At 39.1% G+C, this 25360-nt stretch overlaps 1 protein-coding gene across 1 annotated transcript in view; it reads right to left on the reverse strand.

Annotated features, from left to right (window-relative positions):
- The window catches only part of FAM199X (family with sequence similarity 199, X-linked), a 30480-nt gene extending 17137 nt beyond the window's left edge, over positions 1 to 13343 (reverse strand). The window contains exons 1-2 of the mRNA XM_003801636.2: positions 12804 to 13343; positions 5055 to 5274 (exon numbers count right to left, since the gene is read on the reverse strand). Of these exons, the coding sequence (XP_003801684.1) occupies positions 5055 to 5274; positions 12804 to 13000 (417 nt within the window). The 5' untranslated portion in view covers positions 13001 to 13343. The remainder of the gene's footprint in view (positions 1 to 5054; positions 5275 to 12803) is intronic.
- Between the last annotated feature and the right edge of the window lie 12017 nt (positions 13344 to 25360).

The following is a 25360-nucleotide window of genomic DNA, read 5'->3' on the forward strand; positions in this document are numbered from 1 at the left end:
AAATAAATAAATAAATAAATAAATAAATTATATTTTAATGAAGCTTTTTTAAAAAAACACAGAAAATATGTCCTAGAGCTACATCTGAGAATAAAAAAAGTATGAAAATATGTATACCAGAAGAAAATATAAATAAATACAGAGAATGCAAAAAAAAAAAAAAAAAAAAAAAGATTTAGACATGATGGCTTATGCCTATAATCCTAGCACCCTGGGAGGCTGAGGCAGGTGTACTGCTTAAGCTCAGGAGTTCAAGACCAGACTGAGCAAGAAGACCCCATCTCTACTAAAAATAGAAAAACTAGTTGGGCATTGTAGCACATGCCTTGTATTCCCAGCTACTTAGGAGGTTGAGGCAATAGGATCACTCAAACCCAGGAGTTTGCGGTTGCTGTGAGCTATGACACCATGGCACTCTGCCCAGGGTGGTACAGTGAGACTCTTGTCACAAAAACATAAAAAATAAAATAAAAACAGAACAACCACCCTAAGGGACCATGAGATAGCTACTGCAGAGGACTCAAACTCTAAAGAAGTAATGGAAATGACAGAAAGGGAATTTAAAATATGGATGGTAAAGGCAATAAAGGGAATTTATGAGAAAGTAGAAAAACAGAACAAAAAAAATGGATGAAAAATATGAAGAAAATAGAAAGGATATGGTGGATCTTAAGGAATTGAAGGAGTCAACTAGGGAACTTAAATAAGCAGCAGAGGCTTGGCACCTGTAGCTCAGCATCTAGGGCACCGGCCACATACACTGGGGCTGGTGGGTTCAAACCAGCTCTGACCTGCTAAACAACAACAACAACAACGAAATAGCTGGGCGTTGTGGCAGGTACCTATAGTCCCAGCTACATGGGAGGCTGAAGCAAGAAAATCACTTAAGCCCAAGAGTTTCAGGTTGCTGTGAGCTGTGATGCCACAGCACTCTACCGAGTGCAACATAATGAGACTCTGTCTCAAAGAAAAGAAATAGAAGCAGTACAAAGTATCACTAACAGATTTGACCATAGAGAAGAAAGAATCTCAGAACTAGAGGATAAACTTCATGAGTTCACCCAGGGTAGTTAAAGAGGCAGAAAAGAAGAGGGAGAAAGCAGAACAGTTGCCCAGGGAATTATGTGACTTAAAGAAGTGCTCAAACATACAAATTATAGGAATCCCTAAAGGGGAAGAAGAATGTCTTAAAGGAACAGAAGCCCTATTGGAAGATATCGTCAATTAAAATTTCCTAAGTTTCACTAAAGATTCTGAAACATTCCTTTTAGATGGATATCAAACCCCAGATTGTCTCAACACAAACAGAGCATCTCCAAGACACACTGTAATGAACCTTTCCAAAGTCAAGACTAAAGAGAAAATTCTGTAAGCAGTCAGGAATAAGCACCAACTGATCTACAGGGGCAGACGCATCAGGTGACAGTAGACTTTCCAGCTGAAATTTCCGAAGCCAGAAGAGAATGGTCATCTACTTTTAACTTAAACAAAATAATTTTCAGCCCAGAATTCTGTATCCTGCTAAACTAAGCTTTAAGAATCGATGGAGAATTAAAATATTTTACTGACATACAAATACTGAGGAAATTCACCACAAGACCATAATACAGGAAATATTTACACCTATTCTGGACAGTGACCATCATAATGGACCACCAGCAAACTAAACACCCAGAAACTAAAGGACAAAACTTAGTTTCCACAATGGCACAAACTCTCACTATGGCTGATAATATGATATTATACTTAGAGAACCCCAGAGACTCAACCACAATAAGATGTATATGGCACACCTTTTGGGTGTAGGACACAACTACAAGAAGGACTCTACCTAAGAAATTCAAATATTGTGAGCTGGTTTGTTATATCCTTATATTAACCTAAAAAAAAGAAATTAGTAAATGGCATTGTATCAACCTGGATAGCTTGGAGAACATTCTCTTTAGCAAAGTATCACAAGAATGGAAAAGAAATACCCAATGTACTCAATACTAATATGAAGCGAGTAGACAACTAATGCATGCCCACAAGAGAAAAAGCCATTCAATTCAGGTTGCGGGGGGAGGGAAAAGGGAGGAGGGAAGGATTGGTGTACTTCCACCTAATGGGCACAATGTACCCTCCACTTTACCTAACAAACACAAACAATGTAACCTAATCATTTGTACCCTCATATTAATTGGGAATAAAAAAGTAAATGGCACCCAGATCAGAATAAAAGAGAAACTATCTCTAGTCACAGATGACATGATCTTAAATATAGAAAACCTGAAATAATCCACAAAGGGAAACAAATATCAAACCCAACAAATGAGTTCAGTAAAGCTACAGGATACAAAATCAATAAGTAAAAATCAATCGTATTTTTATATATGCTAGCAATGAATAATCCAAAAATGAAATATAAAAAATACTATTTACAACAGCATCAAAAAATATTTAGGAATAAATTTAACCCAGCAAATACATGATTTAGACACTGAAAAACTACAAAACATCATTGAAAGAAATTAAAGAAGCCTTAAATAATGACATTGTATCCCAAATTCATACACTGAAATTCTTGGGTTTTTTTTTTTTTTTTTTTGCAGTTTTTGGCCAGGGCCAGGTTTGAATCCACCACCTCCAGTATATGGAGCCAGAGCCCTACTCCTGGAGCCTCAGGTGCCGCCCGAAATTCTTGGGTTTTTTGAGCATAAGTCTTGCTCTGTATCCTTGGGTATAGTGCTGTGGAGTCACAGCTCACAGAAACCTCTTGGGTTCAAGTGATCCTCCTGCCTCAGCCTCCAGAGTAGCTATGACTATAGGCATCTACCACAAGGTCAAGCTAGTTTTTCTATTATTAGTAGAAAGAGGGTCGTGCTCTTACTTAGGCTGGTCTCCGTCAAACTCCTGAGCTCAAGCAATCTACCAGCTTTGGCCTCCCACAGTGCTAGGGTTACAGGCATTAGCTACTTCTAATATTAATATTCTATTTAATTCAATATTAAATAATATCTAATATTGCTAAAATGGCAAAATTCCCCCAAACAATCTGCAGATTCAACACAATCTCTACCAAAATTCCACCTGCCCTTTTTGCAGTAATGAAAAATTCCATCTAAATTTGTATGGAAGCAGAGTTGTGCAGCGGAAGCGTGCTAGGCCCATAAATTTGTATGGAATTACCAGAGACCCCAAATAGCTTAAATCAGCATTCCCCAGCCTTTTTGTCACCAGGGACCAGTTTCATGGAAGACAATTTTTCCACAGTCAGGGCGTGGTGATTGGGGGGGGGAGTTGGGGGATGATTCAAGCATATTACATTTATTTTGCATCTTGAAACATTATGGTTAATGAAAGAGGCCAGATACAAAAGGCCATGTATTATATGAGTCCATTTATATGAAATATCTAGAAAGGCAAATCAGAAAAGAAAGTAAAGTGGTGATTGCCAGGTGACAAGGGCAGGGGAGAATTGGAAATATGTGTTAATGGGTATGGGATTTCTTTTGGGGGTGACAGAAATGTACTAGAATTAGATAGTAGACATGGCTACACAATACTGTAGGCATATTAACAACCACTGAATTATACATCTTAAAATGATTAAAATGGTAAATTTTATCTCAATTTTTTAAAAAATTAAAACAATTTTATAATTTTTTACCTAATCATATTTATAACTATATATAAAAAAAGCTGAAATAATATAAAAAATGGAAGTTATGAACTATTTTTTTTCTTTAAAAACATCTCTTTATTTTCAGCATAGCATTGTTTATAACAAAAAAACTGAAACCAACCCAAATTGTTATTAGGAAACCGATTAAATAAATTATGGTCTAGTCATGAAAAATGATATATATTAGTTGGAAAAAAAGTATGAGGCCAAACAGTAGATGAAGTATATGATCCTGTTTGTGTGTTTTTAACAGTATACGAACATATTGTTTCTGCGTAACCCCCTAACAATAGTAACCACAGCAGAGTGGAACTTGGATACTCTTATTTTTATTTTTTTTTGAGACTTTTATTTTTAATCTGATACCATTCTGTATTATTTGAAAACTGTCTGAAATGAAATAATCTTCAAGCCCTCTTTTGGATTACAACTTCAAGTATTTAGATGGCTTTCAAGCATACTAGGCATTTAAGTTTATCTAGTGAATAAAACCTTTGCTGTATATCAGGAAAGTGTCTTTAAGTGTTACTGTCTTTTACAACTGGGAAATGAATGTGGCAATTACATGATCTACGTTTTCTTATAGATTGCCCTCTTTATGAGGCAGCGTTTTCAACAATTTGCCACAAAGTCATTTCACATGGTATATATGCCACGAGAATAAAAAAGTGTCAGGTGAAAAACAGCTCTACATATACGGAAAATACAAAATGAGAAGTTACGTATTTCTGATAACAACAAAAAATTACATATATATGGTAATAGTGATTTATGATGTTAGATATATAATATGACCCTGACATGTATCCTACAAGGACATAAAAGCAATTTATAAGGCAGGAAGCATAAATGTTCTTAGATTCATGAATAAGGTATTGATGATATATAATAATGGTAATATTATACAAGTATTAAATTACAAGAAAATCTCCAAAAGGATACCTGTAGCATCAGAAGCCTAAAAGGTATGTTAGCAAAAATAAAGGATATATATTCCATTTAGTTTTAACCTTAAAATGTATTGTCAAAGAATCTCCAGGATTAGATAAACACTGGAGAAATTTACTCTACTATGAAGTAGAGATAAAAATTCCAAAAGAAAAATTCATACTTCTTTTGTGTAGTACGGTAATCCCCAAGTTACAAATATCCAACTTAGTAACAACTTGAATTTACCAACCAAAGGAGGCTATCACAGTAAATCCCTGTGTAACAAACATCTGACTGATACACAACTCACACTTACAAATTGAGGCTATTACAGGTAATACATAAATGTTCCTGTTCCAATCTACATACAAATTCAATTTAACAATAAAATCTACAGAACCTATCTCATTCCTAACCCAGGGACCCCTGGTAATGATGGCAATAAAATTAAAAAACCTACCTGCCATTCAAACTCACTATCTGACCAATCCCAGTAAGTACTAATAGAAGAAGACACATCACTGCAGACACTCCCCTCAGGGAATAAATCAAAGGAAGTGAACTCTTGATCATCTAACAGGGAATAGCAATCATCTTGATCTCCAACAGAAACGGATGAAAACAGCTCCTCACTGCATTCTGAGCTGGCAACACTTGTTCCACAGGAAGTTAGATTCCACCTTCAAAAACACAACACAAAGAAATCACAATGAGAACTACAGAATTCACATAATTTTAAAGTATTAATAGGATATATTTATGACATTTGTGAGAAATATGAGTAATTTTTGTATTTCTAAAAGAGGCTTTACATCTCAAGGGAATATACTAAAATATTTATGAATATATCTAGGCTTTGCCTCAAAATAATAAGGACTGGGCTGCAGTATAGATGAAACATGATGCCGAATGAGGATAATTGTGCTATAAAAACATGAGGTTTATTACACTATTCTCCCTTTGGTAGCTATCTGAAAATTTCTGCAATAAAATATTTAAATTAGTAATAAAGTACAATTTTTATCCATAAACAAAACATAGTGGTTATGAGGAAGCTCTGGACTCAGACTGAGTTCAAACTTGCTCTGTCCCTTGCTAGCTATTTGATCTTAAGTAAATTACAACCTCTTCAGGCCTGTATCCCCATCTTTAAAATGGAGTTACTGTGATGACTACATGAGAATACATACATAGCAGTTAGCACACATAGTAAGTGCTCAATACATGACAACTATTATCATTAAATTAAAGGAAGAGGGGAAGCCATTACAGCAGAGAAAAGCAGCACCAAAGCACACGGGTAGATCAGTGTTTGTTAAGTAACTTTTACATATTAATGTTATATAGGCTCACTGTAAAAATGTTAGAGGAAGAAATTTTGTTTTGTTTTGTCTTTTGGGTTTTTTTGAGATACAGTCTCACTGTGTCATCCTCAGTAGAGTGCAGTGACATCACAGATCACAGCAACCTCAAATTCTTAGGCTCAAGAGATCCTCCTGCCTCAGCTTCCCAAGTAGCTGGGACTACTGGCGCCCATCACAATGCCTGGCTATTTTTAAAGATGAGTTCTCACTTTGGCTCAGGCTGGTCTCCAACATGTGAGCTCAGACAATCCACCCACCTCAGCCTTCCACAGTGGTAGGACTATAGGCATGAGCCACTGTGCCCGGTTTGTTTTATTGTTTTTTTTTTTTTTTGAGACAATCTCACGACTGCTACAGAGTACTGTGGTGGTATCAGCCTAGCTCACAGCAACCTGAAACTCCTGAGGGCTCAAGCAATCCTTCTGCCTCAGCTTCCTGTGTAGTTGGGACTATAGGCACTGCCACCCCAGCTGGCTAGTTTTTTCTATTTTTAGAAGAGACAGGGTCTCCTTCTTGTTCAGGCTAGTCTCAAATCCCTAAGCTAAAGCAATCTTCCTGCCTCAGCTTCCCACAGTGCTAGGATTATAGGGCTCAGCCACCATGCCTAGCTTAGAAATAAAAGAATAAAATGACTAATAATTCTATTATACAATAATAATTCATAATGTTTTGGTACTGTATGTCTAGGTACATGTGTATTTTTTACAGAATTAGCAATCATTCTGTACATATTTTAGTAACCTACTTTTTTACTTAACATTATATAATGAACATTTTCCTAAATATATTACTTGAAAACAATATAATGCCTATATAATTTTGCACTGATTGAATGCATCATAATTTATTTAACCTTATTCCCCCAATAATGGATATATAGCTTGCTTCCAATTTTCTTTTCTATTACAAGTAATTTTGAGATGGGCCTTTTTGTTTATAATTATTAATCAAAACATGTATTCTCTCAGGATAGACTGCCTGAACGGTTAAGTACTATGTCAAAGGGTTGTGGTACAATTAGTCAAATATCTTTCTGAAAGACTGTACCAATTTATACTCTCCAAGGCAGTGGTGCTCATCTCACCACAACTGTAACAGTACTGAAATTTTTATTTAAACTTTTTTTACCCATCTTCTCTGGGTAAAATGTTAAACATTTTTATATCAATTTTTATTTCTTTGATTACTAGCAAGATCAAAATTTTAAATATTTATTAGTTTGCTATGTTCTTTTTCTGTGTGTTGTTTTCATTAGTGATTTTGAAAGAGTTCTTTATGCATTAAGTATATTAACATTTTGTCTACCATATTTGTTTCAGAGTTTTCTTGGTCTCTTTTTGGGGGTCTTTAAATCTACCAATCTGTTTTCTGTTGTAAATTTCCACTCATATGATACTATTAATAAGATAATCTTCATTGCTTTGGCAGTAGCATAGGTAATTAATCCTTCATATAATGACTTAGTACTTCCAATACTAACAAGCTCCTGAAATAATGACTTCCCAAAGAAAAGCCTATTATTTACCTATTATTAGGTTTTCATCCTTCATTTAATCCAATTTTTCTTATTTTTTAAAAAAACTTCCTCCTCTATTTTTGTATGACTAATCTTGAATTTAGAAGCTCTTGATTTACAAAACTTGGGTAACTTGAAAGACTTTCCTATACTTATTCTTTAGAGTAGAAGGTAGTACATTTTAAAAGCACTGAAACACACAAACTATTATATTGCAATTCAGTAAATAAAAAGCAGATGTCAATAAATTTTTATAAATCTGAAATTCATCTAAAAATCTGAGAATACCTCACAATATTTTGTTTCATCACATGCTTGCTAGGTGGGCAGTATCCTCAAACTAAGAAACCTAGAATGATTAATCAAATTGTCTAGATCTTGCAATAAAGTCATGAATAGCTATCACAAGTTCTGCCTTAGACACAGTAAACTCTTACCTACATTGGGTCCTGAACAAATTATTTTTTCTAATGTGTCTTCAAATTACATGCGGCTTTTTTTCCCCCTTGATTCATTCACCCAATCAACATTTAGTCTGTAACTTCTGCATGCCAAATACTAAGTTCAGTGCTAGGAAAAACTTAGATGATTCTTTTTTTAATTAGAATTTCTTTTCAGCTTGCAAAAATTTTGTAGAAATATATTTCCCTCTGTAAGTAACAATGGCATTCCTTTTTTAAAAGCCATGCCATATTTAATAATCTAACCACTAGGGCTGCACCTATGCTCAGTGGGTAGGGCTCTGGCCCCATATACCAAGGGTGACAGGTTTGAGCCTAGCCCTGGCCAAACTGCAACAAAAAAATAGCCTGGCATTGTGGCAGGCACCTGTAGTCCCAGCTACTCAGGAGGCTGAGGCGAGAGAATTGCCTAAGCCCAGGAGTTGGAGGTTGCTGTGAGTTATGTGACGCCATGACACCCTACCAACGGCAACAAAGTGAGACTCTGTCTCTAAAATAATAATAATGATAATAATAATAATGATAACCTAACCACTAGATTACTGATGAAGGAGTCAGGAATTTGCTTGGTTTTGTGCTCTCACCTTAGGACAAAATCAGTGTTCCTCTGTTTTCTGGATTCATGACCATATAACATGGTTCTAAATATTCTCAGAAGCTTTTCCCTTTTGTTTTCAATTATCTGTGGCAAGTAAACCTGGCTCATATTTGAAACAAATCATTTACAAAATAGAAAAATAATAATGTTTTATTAATGAAGATTTTTTTTTTTTCGGAGACAGGAGCCTCAAGCTGTCCCCCTGGGTAGAGTGCAATGGCATCACAGCTCACAGCAACCTCCAACTCCTGGGCTCAAGCAAGTCTCCTGCCTCAGCCTCCCGAGTAGCTGGGACTACAGGTGCCTGCCACAATGCCTGGCCGTTTTTTGGTTGTAGACGTCATTGTTGTTTGGCGGGCCAGGCTGGATTTGAACCCGCCACCTTGGGTGTACATGGCTGGTACCTGAGCCACTTGAGCCACAGGCGCCGTTCCACCAATGAAGATTTTAAAAAAATATTTATCTTCTAATTTGCTAATATTTTTATTATTATTTTAAGGTAATATGGATTCAAGCAAAGTATGAAGTACTTCTAATCATTGCTACTGGGAGTGTAAGTTGACATAAACTTTCTGAAAAGCAATTTGGTAGTTTATGTACATCAATAGCTTCAAAATGGGCTCGGTGCCTGTAGCTCAAGCAGCTAAGGTGCCACCCACATGCACCAGAGCTGGCAGGTTTGAATCCAGCCCAGGCCTGCCAAACAACAATGACAACTACAATCAAAAAATAGCCAGGTGTTGTGGCAGGCGCCTCTAGTCCCAGCTACTTGGGAGGCTGAGGCAAGAGAACTGCTTGAACCCAGGAGTTGGAGTTTGCTGTGAGCTGTGATGGCCCAGTACTCTACCCAGGGTGACAGCTTGAGGCTTTCTCACAAAAAAAGGAGCTTCAAAATGGTTCATTCCTTTCAAATCAGTAATTCCCCTTTTAGGATTCTATCCTCTTATCCAAATAGAAATTTGGAAAAAAGATGTCTGTACAAACATGTCCAAACAGTATCACTTAAAAAACCAAAAAGAGAAAATAAATGCTATCAAAACATAGGGAATAATTGATATATCTGAATGGTATTCTTATAATCATCAAAAATCATATTTTCTGGCTATTTATTGAAAAGGAAAACAAGCAACAATATATGTGTAAAATGGAAAGGTCACAGATTGTATATACAGCCTGATGCTGACTTTTAAAAATTATATACATACATAGAAACAACATTAAATGGAACATTAAAATGTTGACATTTGTTTGTTTCCTTTGGGAAAAGGGATCATGAGTGGTCTTTTTAATTTTTATATGCCCACAATTTAATATAAGGCTTTTATAATAACAATTTAAGTGTGATTCTTTTAGATAGTTCTGTCAGTTTCAAACTTGCAATGAATGTCTATTGTGTGCTCAGTGCAAAAACTACTCAAATTTAGAGGTACTTATATTTTATTCCATTAAGAGAAAGCTACCTAACACTAAGATTCTAGCTATAACCCTAACATTATTCTCAATGATGTTCTCTGAAATCTTAAAAGAAATATGTTAAAAAGAATTCCAATGAAATGGTGTTTAACTCAATAGCTAGGCTTGCTGCGCAAATTTTAATTTAAAAAATGTAAAGCCAAGAACATTTATACAATAGTTCATTTCATATCCTGCCAACAGGGTATACTAAAAGTAAGGCACTGTCCTCCTACACACTTTTCACAATTGTTCAATGTCAAGGTACTGATGCACTCCTGAAAGATGGCAACAATAACACATATGGCAGTTCACATTAGCCTCCTTCATCATACAGTTTAATCATTGGATCTACCAACATCATTATAATTTTTCCCATTTTTTAAATGACAAACTTTTTTGGTGGTAGCAGTAGTAGTTGTAGTAGACATGGGTAATGTACAATACAAGCCCTGGCAGAAGTACTAAGAGAAAACCCCCATTTCTGTCAGAAAATGTCTTAAACACTATATATATTCCACTGCCATTTCAGATTCTTTAAAGTTCATTTTTTGGGGGCTTTTTGGAATTTATTCTATTTTCCCAAAATTCTAGACAAACCCATCTAGATCGTAAAATACTAAAACACTCCAAGGAAAATGTGGACTCTTAGTAAACTGGTTGTGTCTATGTAATTTATTTTCTATACACCAACCTACATCATAGGTGACCCCTATCTAAACATCATATGCACTCAACCTCAGGGACCATTAGTGCCATGACACTCTTGGTTAATGAAGGTTGCAAATATAACCAGGGACCACTAAATGAGTAGACACAAAACTGTCATCATCATAAGGTTCTTATCAAGGATGTACTTAAATAATCTCTGTAGTTTTCTTATTAGGTAATAAGAATGAACCCAAATAAAGGTAAGCCAAATTTCTACCCACTACCAAGCTTTCTACTTCTAATGAAATTTGTTTTACCATGACTACAACCAAAGCAGAATTTCAGTACTCAAACTTTCAGATATGATTTCTGGATTGTTGCCTGAATTGGCAAATGATGTGATATGAAGGGAAAAAACCGAAACGTACAATTCCAAAATACAAGAACTCCTTCAACTTTGTCCCAGTACAAGGTGGCCATAAAGTTACAACTATTTAAATTGCATACAAACTTTATGGCCACCTTGTATAATTTAACTATAGCATATGGTCCTCTCAAATGCTACCCTGAAGAGGGGTAAGAAGGCAGAAAATTCCAGAGGAGAAAAGATTTAAAAAGCAAGGTTCCCTAGGGCAGAAACATCATCTGATCATGGGTAATTCTGTTTCTCCTGCTTTCAGCTAAAAAGGATACAAATCATTATACCTCCTGGCAACATTTCAATTCTTGTAAAGAGTAGAGTAAGAGAGGGGGGTTACAAAAAAACAGGCAGTAACCAGGAAAAATGCTTGACTTGGAAAATCTGGGGCCCTGACGAGAACCTCTTCCTCCCCCCTCACTATCTCTTTGTGAAAAACAACCACGACCTTCCCAATCTTTAAGAGAAGGGGAACGAAACAATAGGGAGGAAGAAGAATAGAACAAGCTGTAAGAAACATTCTCATTGCTTTACTCCCCATCACCAATTTTGGCAGCGCTTAGCCTCAACCTCTGTCTGCCCTTACTCCCTTGGCCTCATCATCACAATAGGCTCATTCTGAAATCATACAACTTTCTTATATTATGTGACTTGTTCCAAGGTTGCAAAACTTAAATAGCAAATATATGAAAAGGTATTCTTTTATATTATTTTCCAACACAAATAACCCTGAACACACTTGATTTCATAAATGTAACATTTACGTTACTGTTACATTAAAGGTTAAATAGGTTTCTGTGAGTTAATCTAGGAAACCATAACAACACTCATAATAGTCAATCCATTACTTCTTTTCCAAGTTTCATCACTGCCCTCCCCCCCAAATAATCTTGGCTTTGCCCCACTAGGTTTTATGACCTTGAACTCAGTCTTTTCCATCTGGGCCTGTTTCTTCATTTTTGTGATGATGATTTGGAACAATCACAACTCATTTACTGCCACTTCCTTTTGAAATGTGTTATAGTGATGATTTAACTATAACCCCTTGTTTCCACATACTACAACTTTCCTTTAGATAAAGGAAGCAAACCAAAGGATGTGTAATATGAAGGAATCTTCTAGATGTATTAAGTTTATACATTTTGGCAGGGGTGCTAAGGCAAACAGTTCATAAAAGGGGGGCAAAAAGGAATTACTAGTGCCCCCCTAAAAATGGGGAGGGGGGAACAGAAGGAATAGGATGTGAGACAGGTCAAAAATCGGAAAAAGGAAGGTTTTAGTTTTAAAAGTACCACCTTTAGAAAGATCTATGGATTGATTTGGGGCCATCTAAAATCCACTCTATGGCGTACCGGAAATGGAAGGGGTTAAACTTTTGCAGATGGAGGGAAACAGATGAGTATCTAAAAATCTAGGGTGGGGAGGTTGAGATTCACCAGCCACGGATAAGGGGTGAAAAGAGGAGGGCAGGGTAAAAGTAAGAAGGGAGGAGTCGCTTCAGCCACAAGATGAATGGGGAAAAGAGAGTGGAACGCTGGTCAGAAGAAAAAATCGGAGGGCAGAAGTAAAAACAGGGAGGGGGAGCAAGGAAGGAGCCCGGGAATAAGCGCCAATCAAGGGAAGGTGGGGGAGGGGTGACTGGAAGCGCAGCCCGGGGCAAGAAAGCAGGAGCAAGGGGGCGACCCGCCATTCTCCTGTAAGAGGCTGGGGGGTGGGAACTCCACCTATGCCCTCTACTGCAGTTCGTACCTGTTGGTGTGGAAGCGGTGGAGTGGGTCCGTGCGATGGCAGGAGGACAGCTGGCAGCCGAAGTCGCTGATGTCCAGGCAGCCCGGCTCCTCGCTTGGGCAGGTGCCCACCCCGCGGGGGGGTCCCAGGAGTGGGAAGGGCTCCTCGGGGGTTAAAAACTTCTCATACGAAGTGGTGGCCGACGTCTCGTCGGACATGGTTGAAGATGGCCTGGCTCAAGCTCCCTCTCTGGCCCCGGGCTGCTCCCGCGCCCGCCCCTGCCCCCACTCTAACCTGTCCTCAGGCACGGCCACTCCGGGGTGTGCCCGCTGCAGCTCACTGGCAGGCTGAGCGTCGCGGCTCGCTGCTACCCAGGGAGGGCAGGACCGCGCCAACAGGGTGCTGGAGGCCACAACGACCCGCCAGCCACCAAGTCAGCGCCTCAGTCGCCTCTGCAGCAGCCTCCGTCGCCTCCGCCACCGCAGTTGCTCGGCCCAGCCCCTCCGCGCAGCGCCGCCGCCGCCGGGCCTGGCCCGCCCCGCCCACTGCGCTCGCCGCTAGCGACTGCTGCAGTCCAACCAGCGCCCGCCAGGAGGGGAAGGGCAGCGAGGAGCCGCTCCCCTTGCCCCCTGCTGGAGCGGAGGAAGAACTGAACCTCCTCCCGCCGCACCCCACCCGCCACTCAGCGAATCAGGATTCCGGACGCTGAAGCAGCCCGACGCCTCCGGCCAACCTCCTCCTCCGCTTTCTCGCTCGCGCTTGATTACTAAGCAGCAACTGCAGCCTCTGGAAAAGAGACTTGGCCAAGGTCACACTGCGGGTGCGTGAGAAAGAATCCAGATGCCCTGGTTCCCAGCACACTCGATCACCCCGTCCCAGTTCAACAAGTTTTAATTGAGCTTCTGAAGTGCGTGTGCTCAACACTGCAATGAGCTGTAAGGAAAATAATCCAAACAGACAAAATACTCCCTGCCTCACCCCTGATCACCTAACTCCAAGAACTCTCCGGTTCCGCCGCCAGGCTGCTTAGAGCTGCTGGACACGTAGTAAGCTTTTGTGCTCTGTGCTTTCGCTCGCATTATGCACTCTGCTTGGAATGCCCTGCCATTTCTCCTTTTCCTCTGCAGTTTTTGGCCAGGGCTGGGTTTGAACCCGCCACCTCCAGCATATGGGGCCAGCGCCCTACTCCTTTGAGTCACAGGCGCCGCCCTCCTGTGCTAATTCTTAAAGCTCTAGCTCAAACGTTGCCTCCTCTGTGAAGCCTTCCCTGACTTCCAACGGAGACTTAGTCACTCCAGGTAATGCTCTCCTCCCCCCATAGAAAATGTTACGGAGCTTAACTTGTTCAATTAAATCAACTTTACTAGATGTCACATACTTTTCTTTCCCTTTATCCAGTGTTTTTTCTCTCTGTTCTAGACAAGTGGTTCCAGATCTTGGATACATAAAACTTTTAAAAAATATTCAGAGGAAAACCCAAAGTTGCCAATTTCTCGTTTTGCCAAAGGCAATTTTTAAAACAACCTAATACTGTTTTATAAAAGGAAGCACATTTTCATATAAAATGAAAGCATAATTTCTCAAAAAAAATTGCGTGAAACATATCTAACTTTATGGAAAAACTCAATACATGAATCCTTGAGGAAAGCATAGGATGAAAATAGGTGGAAAGGAGGAGAAAGGTGTAAGAAGATGGCAGAAGGAAAAAGAGAAAGAAGGCAAGAGAAGTGGGGAGTTGCAACACAAACAAGCCCCACTTGGTGTTAAAGTCTGTGCTTTAGTATTCTCCGGTCTTTAAAATTTATTGTCTCTTGGCTTGGCACCCGTAGCACAGGGGTTATGGCACCAGCCACATACACCCAGGCTGGCAGGTTTGAACCCCGCCCAGGCCAGCTAAGCAACAACGACAAGTGCAACAACAACAACAAAATAGCTGGGCATTGTGGCAGGCACCTGTAGTCTCAGATACTTGGGAGGCTGAGGCAAGAGAATCACATAAGCCCAAGAGAGGTTGCTGTGAGCTGTGATGCCACAGCACTCCTACTGAGGGCAACATAGTGAAAATATGTCTCAAATAAATAAAATGAAAAAAAATTTATTGTCTTGCTTTAGCTAATTGGTTACTTCTCTGTTGAGCATGCCTGTTTTCTTTCACTGAGATTGCAAGAAGGTATGTGGCATTGTGTATGTGGCTTTCAAATATCTAATGAGCCTGGCCAGTTTAAAAATTGTTGAAATGTGGGTGGTGATGTTTTGGCCTATGGTCCCCTATGCACCAATCCCCAGAGGTCTGAGGCTAGTGTACTGAATGGGCCATAGCTTAGTCTGCACAAACTGGAGACTTGATTGTCCAAATGAAAAAAAGAGTCAAGTGCTGCATGATAATCTCTAGATAATCAGGTAATAGTACCAGGAACTCTTTAAATATATATAATTTTTGCACATATTTAAGAGGTGGGTGTTTTTCAAACTGGAGTCTAATGATAGAGTCTGCAAGTTTTCTACAAGTTATGTTTTATTTTTACATTTATTTTTAACCATATGCTGTAGTATCTGGATGGGCATATTGTAACTAAGTGATGCCACATAATTAGGCAAAGAAAGTATTTGAGTCGGTTTTCACAATCAAGTTGGCACAAGGTACTTTGTTACGAGCTAGTGAGAAAAATCAATGAGGTGAAATTCATATTTTAATAAAACTCCATTTGTAAGTTGATGTGCATCCCCAGTTGAAAACCACTGGCTTCAGGGGTGCCTGTGGCTCAGTGAGTAGGGCGCCAGCCCTATATACCGAGGGTGGTGGTTCAAACCCAGCTGCAGCCAAACTGCAACAAAAAATAGCTGGGTGTTGTGGCAGGCACCTGTGGTCCCAGCTAATCAGGACACTGAGGCAAGAGAATCGCCTAAGCCCAGGAGTTGGAGGTTGCTGTGAGCTATGACATCACAGCACTCTACCAAGGACGACAAAGTGCGACTTTGTATCAAAAAAAGAAAGAAAGAAAGAAAGAAAGAAAACCACTGGCCTAAAATATGTTAGATTTATATTAATAAGAACTAAGGTTGTGGCCAAGTAAACATTTGAAATAATGGATAACGGGCTTGGCACCTGTAGCTCAAGCAGCTAAGGTGCCTGCCACATATACCAGAGATAGGGGGTTAGAATCCAGTCCTGGCCAGCCAAACAACAATGACAACTATAACCAAAAAATAGCCCAGCATTGTGGCAGGCGCCTGTAGTTCCAGCTACTCCAGAGGCTGTGTAGACAGAAGCACCCCATGCAGAGACAAGGCAGTTCGCTTCACGTGCTCCTCCAGGACAATGGCTCTGGGAAAGATTTCTTTGAAGATCGAGCTTCTGCAAGCAGCCTATAGATATGCAGAAATATGCAGAAAGACACTCATCTGGAGAGTTAGGCCGGTCGCAGCTAGAAGCTTGAACACATGTCCTAGGGCGTTGGGTTCTGTTCTCAGTCTTCTTCCTTCATTAACATTATAATCTATAGTTTCGGTTTGGGCCAGTGAGAACAGATAATCAGTCTCCTTTATGTTTTTACTCTAAACAAAATCAATTGTATATGTGTTCCTCAGCCTTCACACTGAATTGTAAACTTAATGGTAGCTTCCTAATGTTACTTCACGTCTTTGTATCTGTGTTAAATTCTTACTGAATGTTTGAAAGTATATAAGATAATCAGTAAAGTCAGGCCTGGTTGCTGACCTGAGAGAGTCTCGACCTCCCTTCAAAAAATCATCCCGTCTGCAGTTCCTTTTCCTTGCGTCTCCGATCAGAGGGCTCCGAGAACACTTACAAGGCTGAGGAAAGAGAATTGCCTAAGCCCAAGAGCTGGAGGTTGCTGTGAGCTGTGACGCCATGGCACTCTACCAAGGGCAACAAAGTGAGACTCTGTCTTTAAAAAAAAAATTTGAGGCTCGGCGCCTGTGGCTCAAGTGGCTAAGGTGCCAGCCACATACACCCAAGGTGGTGGGTTCAAATCTAGCCTGGGCCTGCCAAACAACAATGACGGCTGCAACCAAAAAACAGCCAGGCGTTGTGGCGGGCACCTGTGGTCCAAGCTACTTGGGAGGAGGAGGCAGGAGACTCGCTAGAGCCCAGGAGTTGGAGGTTGCTGTGAGCTGAAATGCCATGGCACTCTACCCAGGGGGACAGCTTGAGGCTCCTGTCTCAAAAAAAATTTTTTTGAAATAATGACTGAAGTTATGACATCAATCTACTGCTGTTGCCTAATATCCTCAAACAAAGCACCACCAGGATTCAGATAATAGCAACATCTTGGAGAATGAAGACATCGACAAATTTCTAGGTACCTCCTATATAGCATATAATTTCTGAAGTTTCTGCATTAATAACATTTTGTCCATACACATTTAATCCAGGGAAGGCTGATTTGACAACTCTTCCCATGTAATCATCAATAGTAACATCAAATAAATATAATTTATAGCATCTCTCTTTTTTAGGGTAAGAGTAAGTATTTGGTTGTTTAAGGACCCTCTGGAAAATATCAAAAATAGTTTTAGTTGCAAAAGATATTCTGAAAGTTATATTATTTCTTTCTACATTTAAAATTGCATCTTAGGAAGGAAAAAGCCATATTAGAATACTTAAAACAGGATAGTTGGTGATGAGAAATAATAGTTGGCTATTCATTTGAAAGCAACATAAAACATTTCAAAATAAACATGTTTATAAGAACCATAGCTCTTTGAGGATAAAACATTTTCTTAAACAGTCAAGGACATAATAAAATCAACATATACGTATTATATATATAATCAACAATTATATTGGTAAATCATGGAATCTTTTCTATCCAGATTACACAAAATAACTTTCATAAAGTAGGTGAAGGAAAAAAACCAGTAAACCACTGTGTTCTGTAGTGTGCTAGGCCCTGGAAAAGCAAAATGAATATGACATACTGTGAGCCTACCAGGATATTATAATCTAGGTAAAGGAAAAGATATAGTTAAAAAAGTGGCAGAGGGCAGCGTCTGTGGCTCAGTGTGTAGGGCACTGCCCTCATATACCGAGGGTGGCAGGTTCAAACCTGACCCCAGCCAAACTGCAACAAACAATAGCCGGGCATTGGGGCGGGTGCCTGTGGTTCCAGCTACTCAGGAGGCTGAGGGAAGAGAACTGCCTAAGCCCAAGAGCTGGAGATTGCTGTGAGCTGTGTGATGCCACGGCACTCTACCTTGGTCGATAGAATGAAACTCTTTATCTATAAAAAAAAAAGTGGCAGAGACTGCTAGTTGTTGATTATATGCTCTTTCTCCCTATTCTTCCTAAGTAACAAAAGCCTATACCTAGATTTTATAAACTTAATTTTCAGCCTTCCTTTCACATAGGTGTACTCATGTGACTAAACATAGGTCAATGGTATGTGGGTGGCAGTTGTTGGGTGGGGCTTCCTAGAAAGCTTTGTCTGTGCATGTGTGTGCATGCATGCATGCCTAGTGGGGGCAAGCAGATCAGTGGTGCCTATGAGGGTGCTAAGCTGGAAGGCAATTTTGCATTGACTTCTTACTCATCCTCTCCTAGGACGTGAATGTGATATTATAATGACTATAATGTTACACTGAGGAAGTCTTAAGCTAAGAAAGCAAAGTGTGAACTTGAAAGACAAAATGAAAGGAGACATCATAACACTATTAAATTGCATTCCTTTCGGGCAGCACCCGTGGCTCTAAGGAGTAGGGCACCAGCTCCATATGCTGGAGGTCGCGGGTTCAAACCCAGCCCTGGCCAAAACTGCAAAAAAAACCCCACAAAGGTAAATTGCATTCCTTTCCATTTCTTTTATGTGACTGAAAAATAGTGGATCTCTTAATGACAGCCAAACACAGTTGGAAACTGAGGCAAAAAATAATTACAGTACAATGAGATACAAGGTCTAAAAGAAGTATGTATGGACACTTATAGTGCACATTTTAGGAAAGGATGAATTCAGCTTGGGAGAAGGAAGATTAGCAAAATGTCACTTCATCGGGAGTGACATTTGGACTAGGCTTCTTGGAAGAGTAGCTATTCCCTAGGCCAGGAAAGATGGGCATTTTAGATTAAATTGTGTAACACAGAAATTATAGATCATTTCTATAGTAAAACTGGTAAAGGTCAGAAGATAGATAACGGACTTAGAATATCCGTTTGTTTAGAAACGATGTGACATTAATCATATACAATCACAGAAACCCTTAAGAGCTGACGGCAAAAAAAAAATTATTATTTTTTAAAATTTCAGAATGTTGGGGGTACACTTGTTTTGTTTACATACTTAGTGGGGTTTTTTTTTTTCACAAATTGAGTTAAGGTTATATGTGTACCTCCCACCCAGACATGGCAAAAAAAAACTGTGAGAAATACAAATCAAAGGGGACTGCTAACAATAACATTTCCATATTTTTTCTCATATAATTTTCTTTTCTTTTGAAAAGGAAATAAATTGTTCCCCTGTATAATTCTAACTATTGTCATGTTTAAGTACTTTAAACTTTTTTTCTTTTTGAGACAGAGTCTCACTGTGTTGCCCTTGGTAGAGTGCAATGGTGTCACAGTTCACAGCAACCTCCAACTCTTGGGCTTAAGTGATTCTCTTGCCTCAGCCTCCCAAGTAGCTGGGCACCTGCCACAGCACCCAGCTATGTTTTGGTTGCAGTTGTCATTGTTGTTTGGCAGGCCAGGGCTGGGTTTGAACCTACCAGCTCCAGTGTATACGGCTGGCGCCCTAGCCACTGAGCTATAGGCGCAGAGCCAAGTACTTTAAACTTTTAATGAATGAAGTAATTAACCATTCTTCAATTGCTCTTGGCAAACTTTCATTTAACCATTGTTACAGATAAGTTAGGAAAAGCTTTATCTCTTCTACGGTATATGTGTGTAAGCTAGTAAGTATATTTTTTCCTATGCTATAATGAAAATCTTGGACACAACCACACTGCACAAGACCTATAAATACTGTAATTTATTTGACTAATGTAGAAAGGACTTTTCAGAAACAACCAATATTTCTCAGATCGGTAGGAATTTTTAATTATTTCTTCTTATAAAAAATAATGCTTATTTCAATTACCTAATCAAAAGCAACTACTTAAAAGACCCTCTATAATCTGCTTTCAGAGGGGGAGATGACCAATATATTTTGCTAAATAACAAATAAAAATGAATTAAAATAAATTATATAAATATATGTAAATAAATAAGCAATAACATAAAGGAATTAATTACAAGAGGTCATAGCAAAAGGATTTATCAAAATACACCCCAAAATAGGTTTTCAAGCCAGGCTGGTTACTCACACTTGTAATCTTAGCATTTCAGGAGGCTGAGGCAGAATTGCTTGAAGTCAGGAGTTTGAGACTAGCCTGAGCAAGAGCAAGACTCTGTCTTTACAAAAAATAGTAATATTAGCCAGCCAAAGTAGCATGCACCTGTAGTCCCAGCTACTCAGGAAGCTGAGGCAAGAGGATCACTTGAACCCAGAGGTTTGAGGTTGCAGTGAGCTAAAACTCTGTTTCGAAAAAATAGGTTTTCAAATATGACTGGGTTCTTATTTAGGTGGAAGTTATTTTATAGGATAATCCCAATGAAAATTATTGTCTTGGTTCTTTTATTTTAGCCAACTAAGATTGAATTTAGTCAACTGAGATTAGTATGGATGGCTGCACAGGACCTCCCTATATGATTTTTTTTATATATATACGTATGTATATATGGAAAACATTGAATGCGAGGCCAGTTGTTAGGAAATTTTCATCTTTGCAAATGTATATTTTAAAAATCTGGTCATTTTCAACCTGAACATTTTTTCAGTTTGAATATTACTCTTAACTAGTACCTGTACACTATTACAATATTATGATTGAAATTTGCAATGATGATCTGTTATGTCTTCTGAATCATAGCACAATCATTAAAGGATATATTTTTAATATTTTCAAGTTGATAATTTTGTCTGTTTTATTTTTAAATATTTCTAGATTAACCAGAGCATCCTTATTAGGTATCCCAGCTCAGGCTCATTCTTTGACCATCTTTGATAAAAGAGCATTTATACTTAACAGAAATTAAAAAATAATAGGTGATAAGTTAATTTAAGATTCATGCTAAATACCCAAATATGGAGGTTTGGGGGGTAAAAGAAAAAAAATCATGCTATCATCTTAAGAATATCACAAAATAATTGTAATCTAACCAAAATTTTAACAAATGACACACAACTTTTTAATAACTGTAAGAATTTTTTTCATATTCTATAGTGAGAAAGAATAACATGAAGCATGAACAAATATACCTTCATTTATAATTTGATAGAATGTGGTCTGTTGGTGTTAGCAAGACAGATGATGTTGGGGGGGATAATACATTTAACAAACAGCAAAAGGTTATTGTGAGGATTAAATAACAACAAAATGGGTTTAAAGCATTTATCATAGAGTCTGGTCCATAGATACCCAAACATTGGCCATTTTATCATTTATTATTTATTGGCCAGAAGATCTTTGGTGAGAAGACATTTTTATCAAAGTCAAGAATTATAATTTCTATTTCAGTATACTGCTTAACTATGTGCTGAGCAATGTTCTAGGTGCTTCTCTCATGTGAAATTTTAATATTCTTACTGCAACCCTGGAAGTAGGTACTATTATTATACCCATTTTACAGATGAGAAAGCCAAGGAATAGCATGCTTCAATCTCTAGCCCAAATTCCCACAGTTAGATAGTGGTAGAGTGAGGATTCAAACCCAGAAACTAAGCTTTCTATGTGATCTTTATGTATATACTTAAAAGTCAAACAAGAACCAAAAAAGAGATGGGGAATGTAGGGTAGAAAGGGCACAGATTGAAGGTGAACCGGTCTGAAACTGGAAATTGAGAGTTTGAGTTTGTTTAGAAGCTTGAAGACATATGAACTGTTCACCCAACGAACAAATTAAGCTTCTGTTTTTAAACAACTGACGAGCGTGCAAAGAAACTTACAAGAAAGGTAGCGCCCATGGCTCAGTGAGTAGGGCGCCGGCCCCATATACCGAGGGTGGTGGGTTCGAACCCGTCCCGGCCAAACTGCAACAAAAAAATAGCCAGGCGTTGTGGCAGGCGCCTGTGGTCCCAACTACTCGGGAGGCTGAGGCAGGAGGATCGCCTGAGCCCAAGAGCTGGAGGGTGCTGTGAGGTGTGACGTCACAGCACTCTACCGAGGGCGACAAAGTGAGATTTTTGTCTCTAAAAACAAAAAGAAATCAAGAAACTTACAAGCAAATTGGGAAAATGTTCAACAGATGAATGCGCGGACAGGACTGGTCTTTTTTCTTTACCAGATAAGCCATCTGGCTCTCCCAACCAGATACCCCGGGCGCAAGAGACTCACCAGCCAACAAAGGTGGACCGGAAGAAGTTAAATACCCGGCGGGGGAGTGGGGTGGGTAGAAAGGAGGCGAAGAGGGTTATGGGAGCGCCATTCTAGCCCCGTGGGCGCGTGGGAAATGTCCAGTGCTTCTTTATCACGGCCAATCCTAAGTGAGGGCGGCGGGTGGGTGAGTTTGGCCATTGCTGCTACTCAAGGAAGCTGTAGGGCTAGGGGCCATTGGCCGCCGCTGGGAGAGCGAACGAGGCAAGGTTTGTTTCAATTACGGGCTGAGGCATAGCCATGTCCCTCTGGCAGCCACGCAGATAGACGGGAACGAAAGTGCAGGCGGATGAGGAGTAGGGGGAATTGATAGGCGGACGGACTTGGCGGCGCGAGTTGATTGCGTAGCTGTAGGCTTAAGGGCGTGTACCGTGTGTCTGTTTACGTTGAGATGTGTGAATATACTTGTTAATTTGTAGCTGGAGACGGAAGGGTGCTTTGGGGGAGTTGGCGAACAGAAGAATAGAAGATAAAATAAGAGAGAAAATGTGTTGTTAGCCAGACATGAAAACATCTGAGTCGCACTAATACGGGATGAAGAAATGATTCCTTTCTTTTTTTTTTTTTTTTTTTTTGCAGTTTTTGGCCGGGGCTGGGTTTGAACCCGCCACCTCTGGTATATGGGGCCGGCACCCTACTCCTTTGAGCTACAGGCGCCACCCAGGAATGATTTTTATTGGAGTGATTTGAGTCCCCTGGTTTCAGATTCTGCTGTTAATCGGTTGACTGATTCCCTTTAACAAGTTACCAAGTACCTGATTATATACTGGGTAGAGAGGCTCTGGTTGAGGAAATTGACTTTTACAGCTTGCTAGTTGCTATCTGCATTTGGAGATAGGCAATTAACAATACACGGGATAGAAATGGATACTTAATATAAAAACCTACTGGGGGCCACTGAACTCCCCCAGGTGTAGGATCTGAAATGGCTCTTAGATATGATTTAACTATGTATTTTGAAGATAAACGGGGCAAAACTACGTGCAGTTTTCCTCCAGGCTTGTTCCCTCCCTGTTTAGCTCAAGTGTAGCTATTTGGAGAACTGAGTAGTACTTGCGGTCCAAACTAGAGACTTAAGGTCTCACTTATTCCTAGTGAGACCATTTGCTCATCACTATGCCACTTCCAAGCCTTCCTGCTGAGAGTCAGTCTTAACCTGAGAGCAAGGCCTCCAAGCTCTAGGTAGGACTACAATGCAGAATGCACAGACTCTGTAGCCTAAGCATTTGAAACATTCCTGTGCCAGTTAAGTGGTTTTCCAGCAAAGTCTGTTCACAGCAGGGAATTGTAGACCCATCAGAAATCCTAAGCAATCTTTTAAAGCTAACAAATCATCAAACCCCGCTGGTTTGTTTACCAGAGAAATAACAGTGTAGCAGACAAAGTCCTCAAACTTTTTCGTGAATCAGAATAAGCTGGAGGGCTTATTAGAACAGATTTCCACTCCTGTTCACAGAGTTGCCTATACAGTTGGTCAGGGGTAGGCCGCCAAATTTATGTCTCTAACAAGTTCCTAGGAGATGCAGATAGGTGGTCTAAACAGGGCTATTAATAACATTAGTAAACCTGAAACGATATCATCTATAGACAAGACTAGGCACATACCTAATGGTCAGGCATATCTGAATTAAGTTACAGTGGGTATGAAGTAGAATGGATTTTTTGACACTGCATAGAAAATCATTTATTTATTTTTATATTTACATTATTTTATTGTATATTAACAAATTGTAATTATATATATTATAGGTTACAAAATGTTATGACATACGTATACAAGGTAGGATGATTAATCAAGCAAATTAACATCCATCACCAAAATATTTTTGATGTTTTGAGGTGCTAACATTTGAAATTACTATTTTAGCTGGTTTGAAATATTTCGTCCATTCTATTCTCTGTTTCTGTGAGTTCCATTGTTTTAGATTCCCCATGTTTTAGATTCTACATTTACTATTTTTTTTTTCTGTGCCTGGCTTATTTCACTTAGTATAATTTCCTCCAAGTTCATCCGTGTTGTCACAAATGACAGAATTTCATTCCTTTTTAAGGTTGAATAATATTCACTTGTGTGCATATGTAGCACATTTTCTTTATCCCTTTATCCATTGATGGACGCTTAGGTAGATTTCACAAAACTTGTCTATTGTGAATAATCCTGCAATGAACATAGGAGTGTCTTTTCAAATCCTTTGGCTGTAAACCCAGAAGTGGGATTGCTGGATTCTACAGTAATTCTACTTTCAGGTTTTTGTTTTTGTTTGTTTTTTTGAGGCAGAGTATCACTATGTCACCCTTGGTAGAGTGCCATGATGTCACAGTTCACAGCAACCTCAAACTCTTGAGCAATTCTCTTGCCTCAGCCTCTCAAGTAGCTAGGAGTACAGGCACCTGCCACAACGCCCGGCTATTTTTTTGTTGCTTTTGTCATTGTTGTGTAGCTGGCCTGGGCTGGGTTCAAACCCACCAGCCTCGGTGCATGTGGCTGGCGCCGTAGCCACTGTGCTATGGGCACTGAGCCCTACTTTTGGTTTTTTGGGGAGCCTCCATTCAGTTTTCCATAATGGCTGTACTAATTTATATTCTCAGCAAAAGTGTACAAGGGTTTCCTTTTCTCCACAATCTTACCAACACTTGTCTTTTGTTTTTTTGGTATTAGCCATTCTGGTGGTGTGAGGTGATATATTATTATAGTTTTAATTTGCATTTCCCTATTAGTGATACTGAGTATTTTTTCATGTCTGTTGGCCATGTATGTGTCTCCTTTCAAGAAATGTCTATTCAAGTCTTTTGCCCATTTTAAAATCAGGTTATTTGTTTTCTTGCTGTTGAGTTGTGAGTGTTCCTTATATATTTTGGGTAGTAACAATTTGTCAGATATATGATTTGCAAATATTTTCTCCCAATCTATAGGTTGTCTCTTCACTCTGTTAATTGTTTTCTTTGTTGTACGGAAGTTTTTAGTTTAATATAATCCCATTTTTCTACATTTGATTCTGTTGTCTGAGCTGTGGGGCCAAACAGAAAAATCATTGCCAAGACCAATGTCCCATAGTTTTTTTTTTTTTTTTTTTTTTTTTTTTTTAACTACGTTTTCTTCTGATAGTTGGAAAGTTTCGGGCCATATGTTTAAGTATTTAATAAAATGAATT

The sequence above is a fragment of the Otolemur garnettii genome, unplaced genomic scaffold (assembly GCF_000181295.1).
Source record: "Otolemur garnettii isolate 467f Iridium unplaced genomic scaffold, OtoGar3 scaffold00216, whole genome shotgun sequence".
NCBI lineage: Eukaryota > Metazoa > Chordata > Mammalia > Primates > Galagidae > Otolemur > Otolemur garnettii.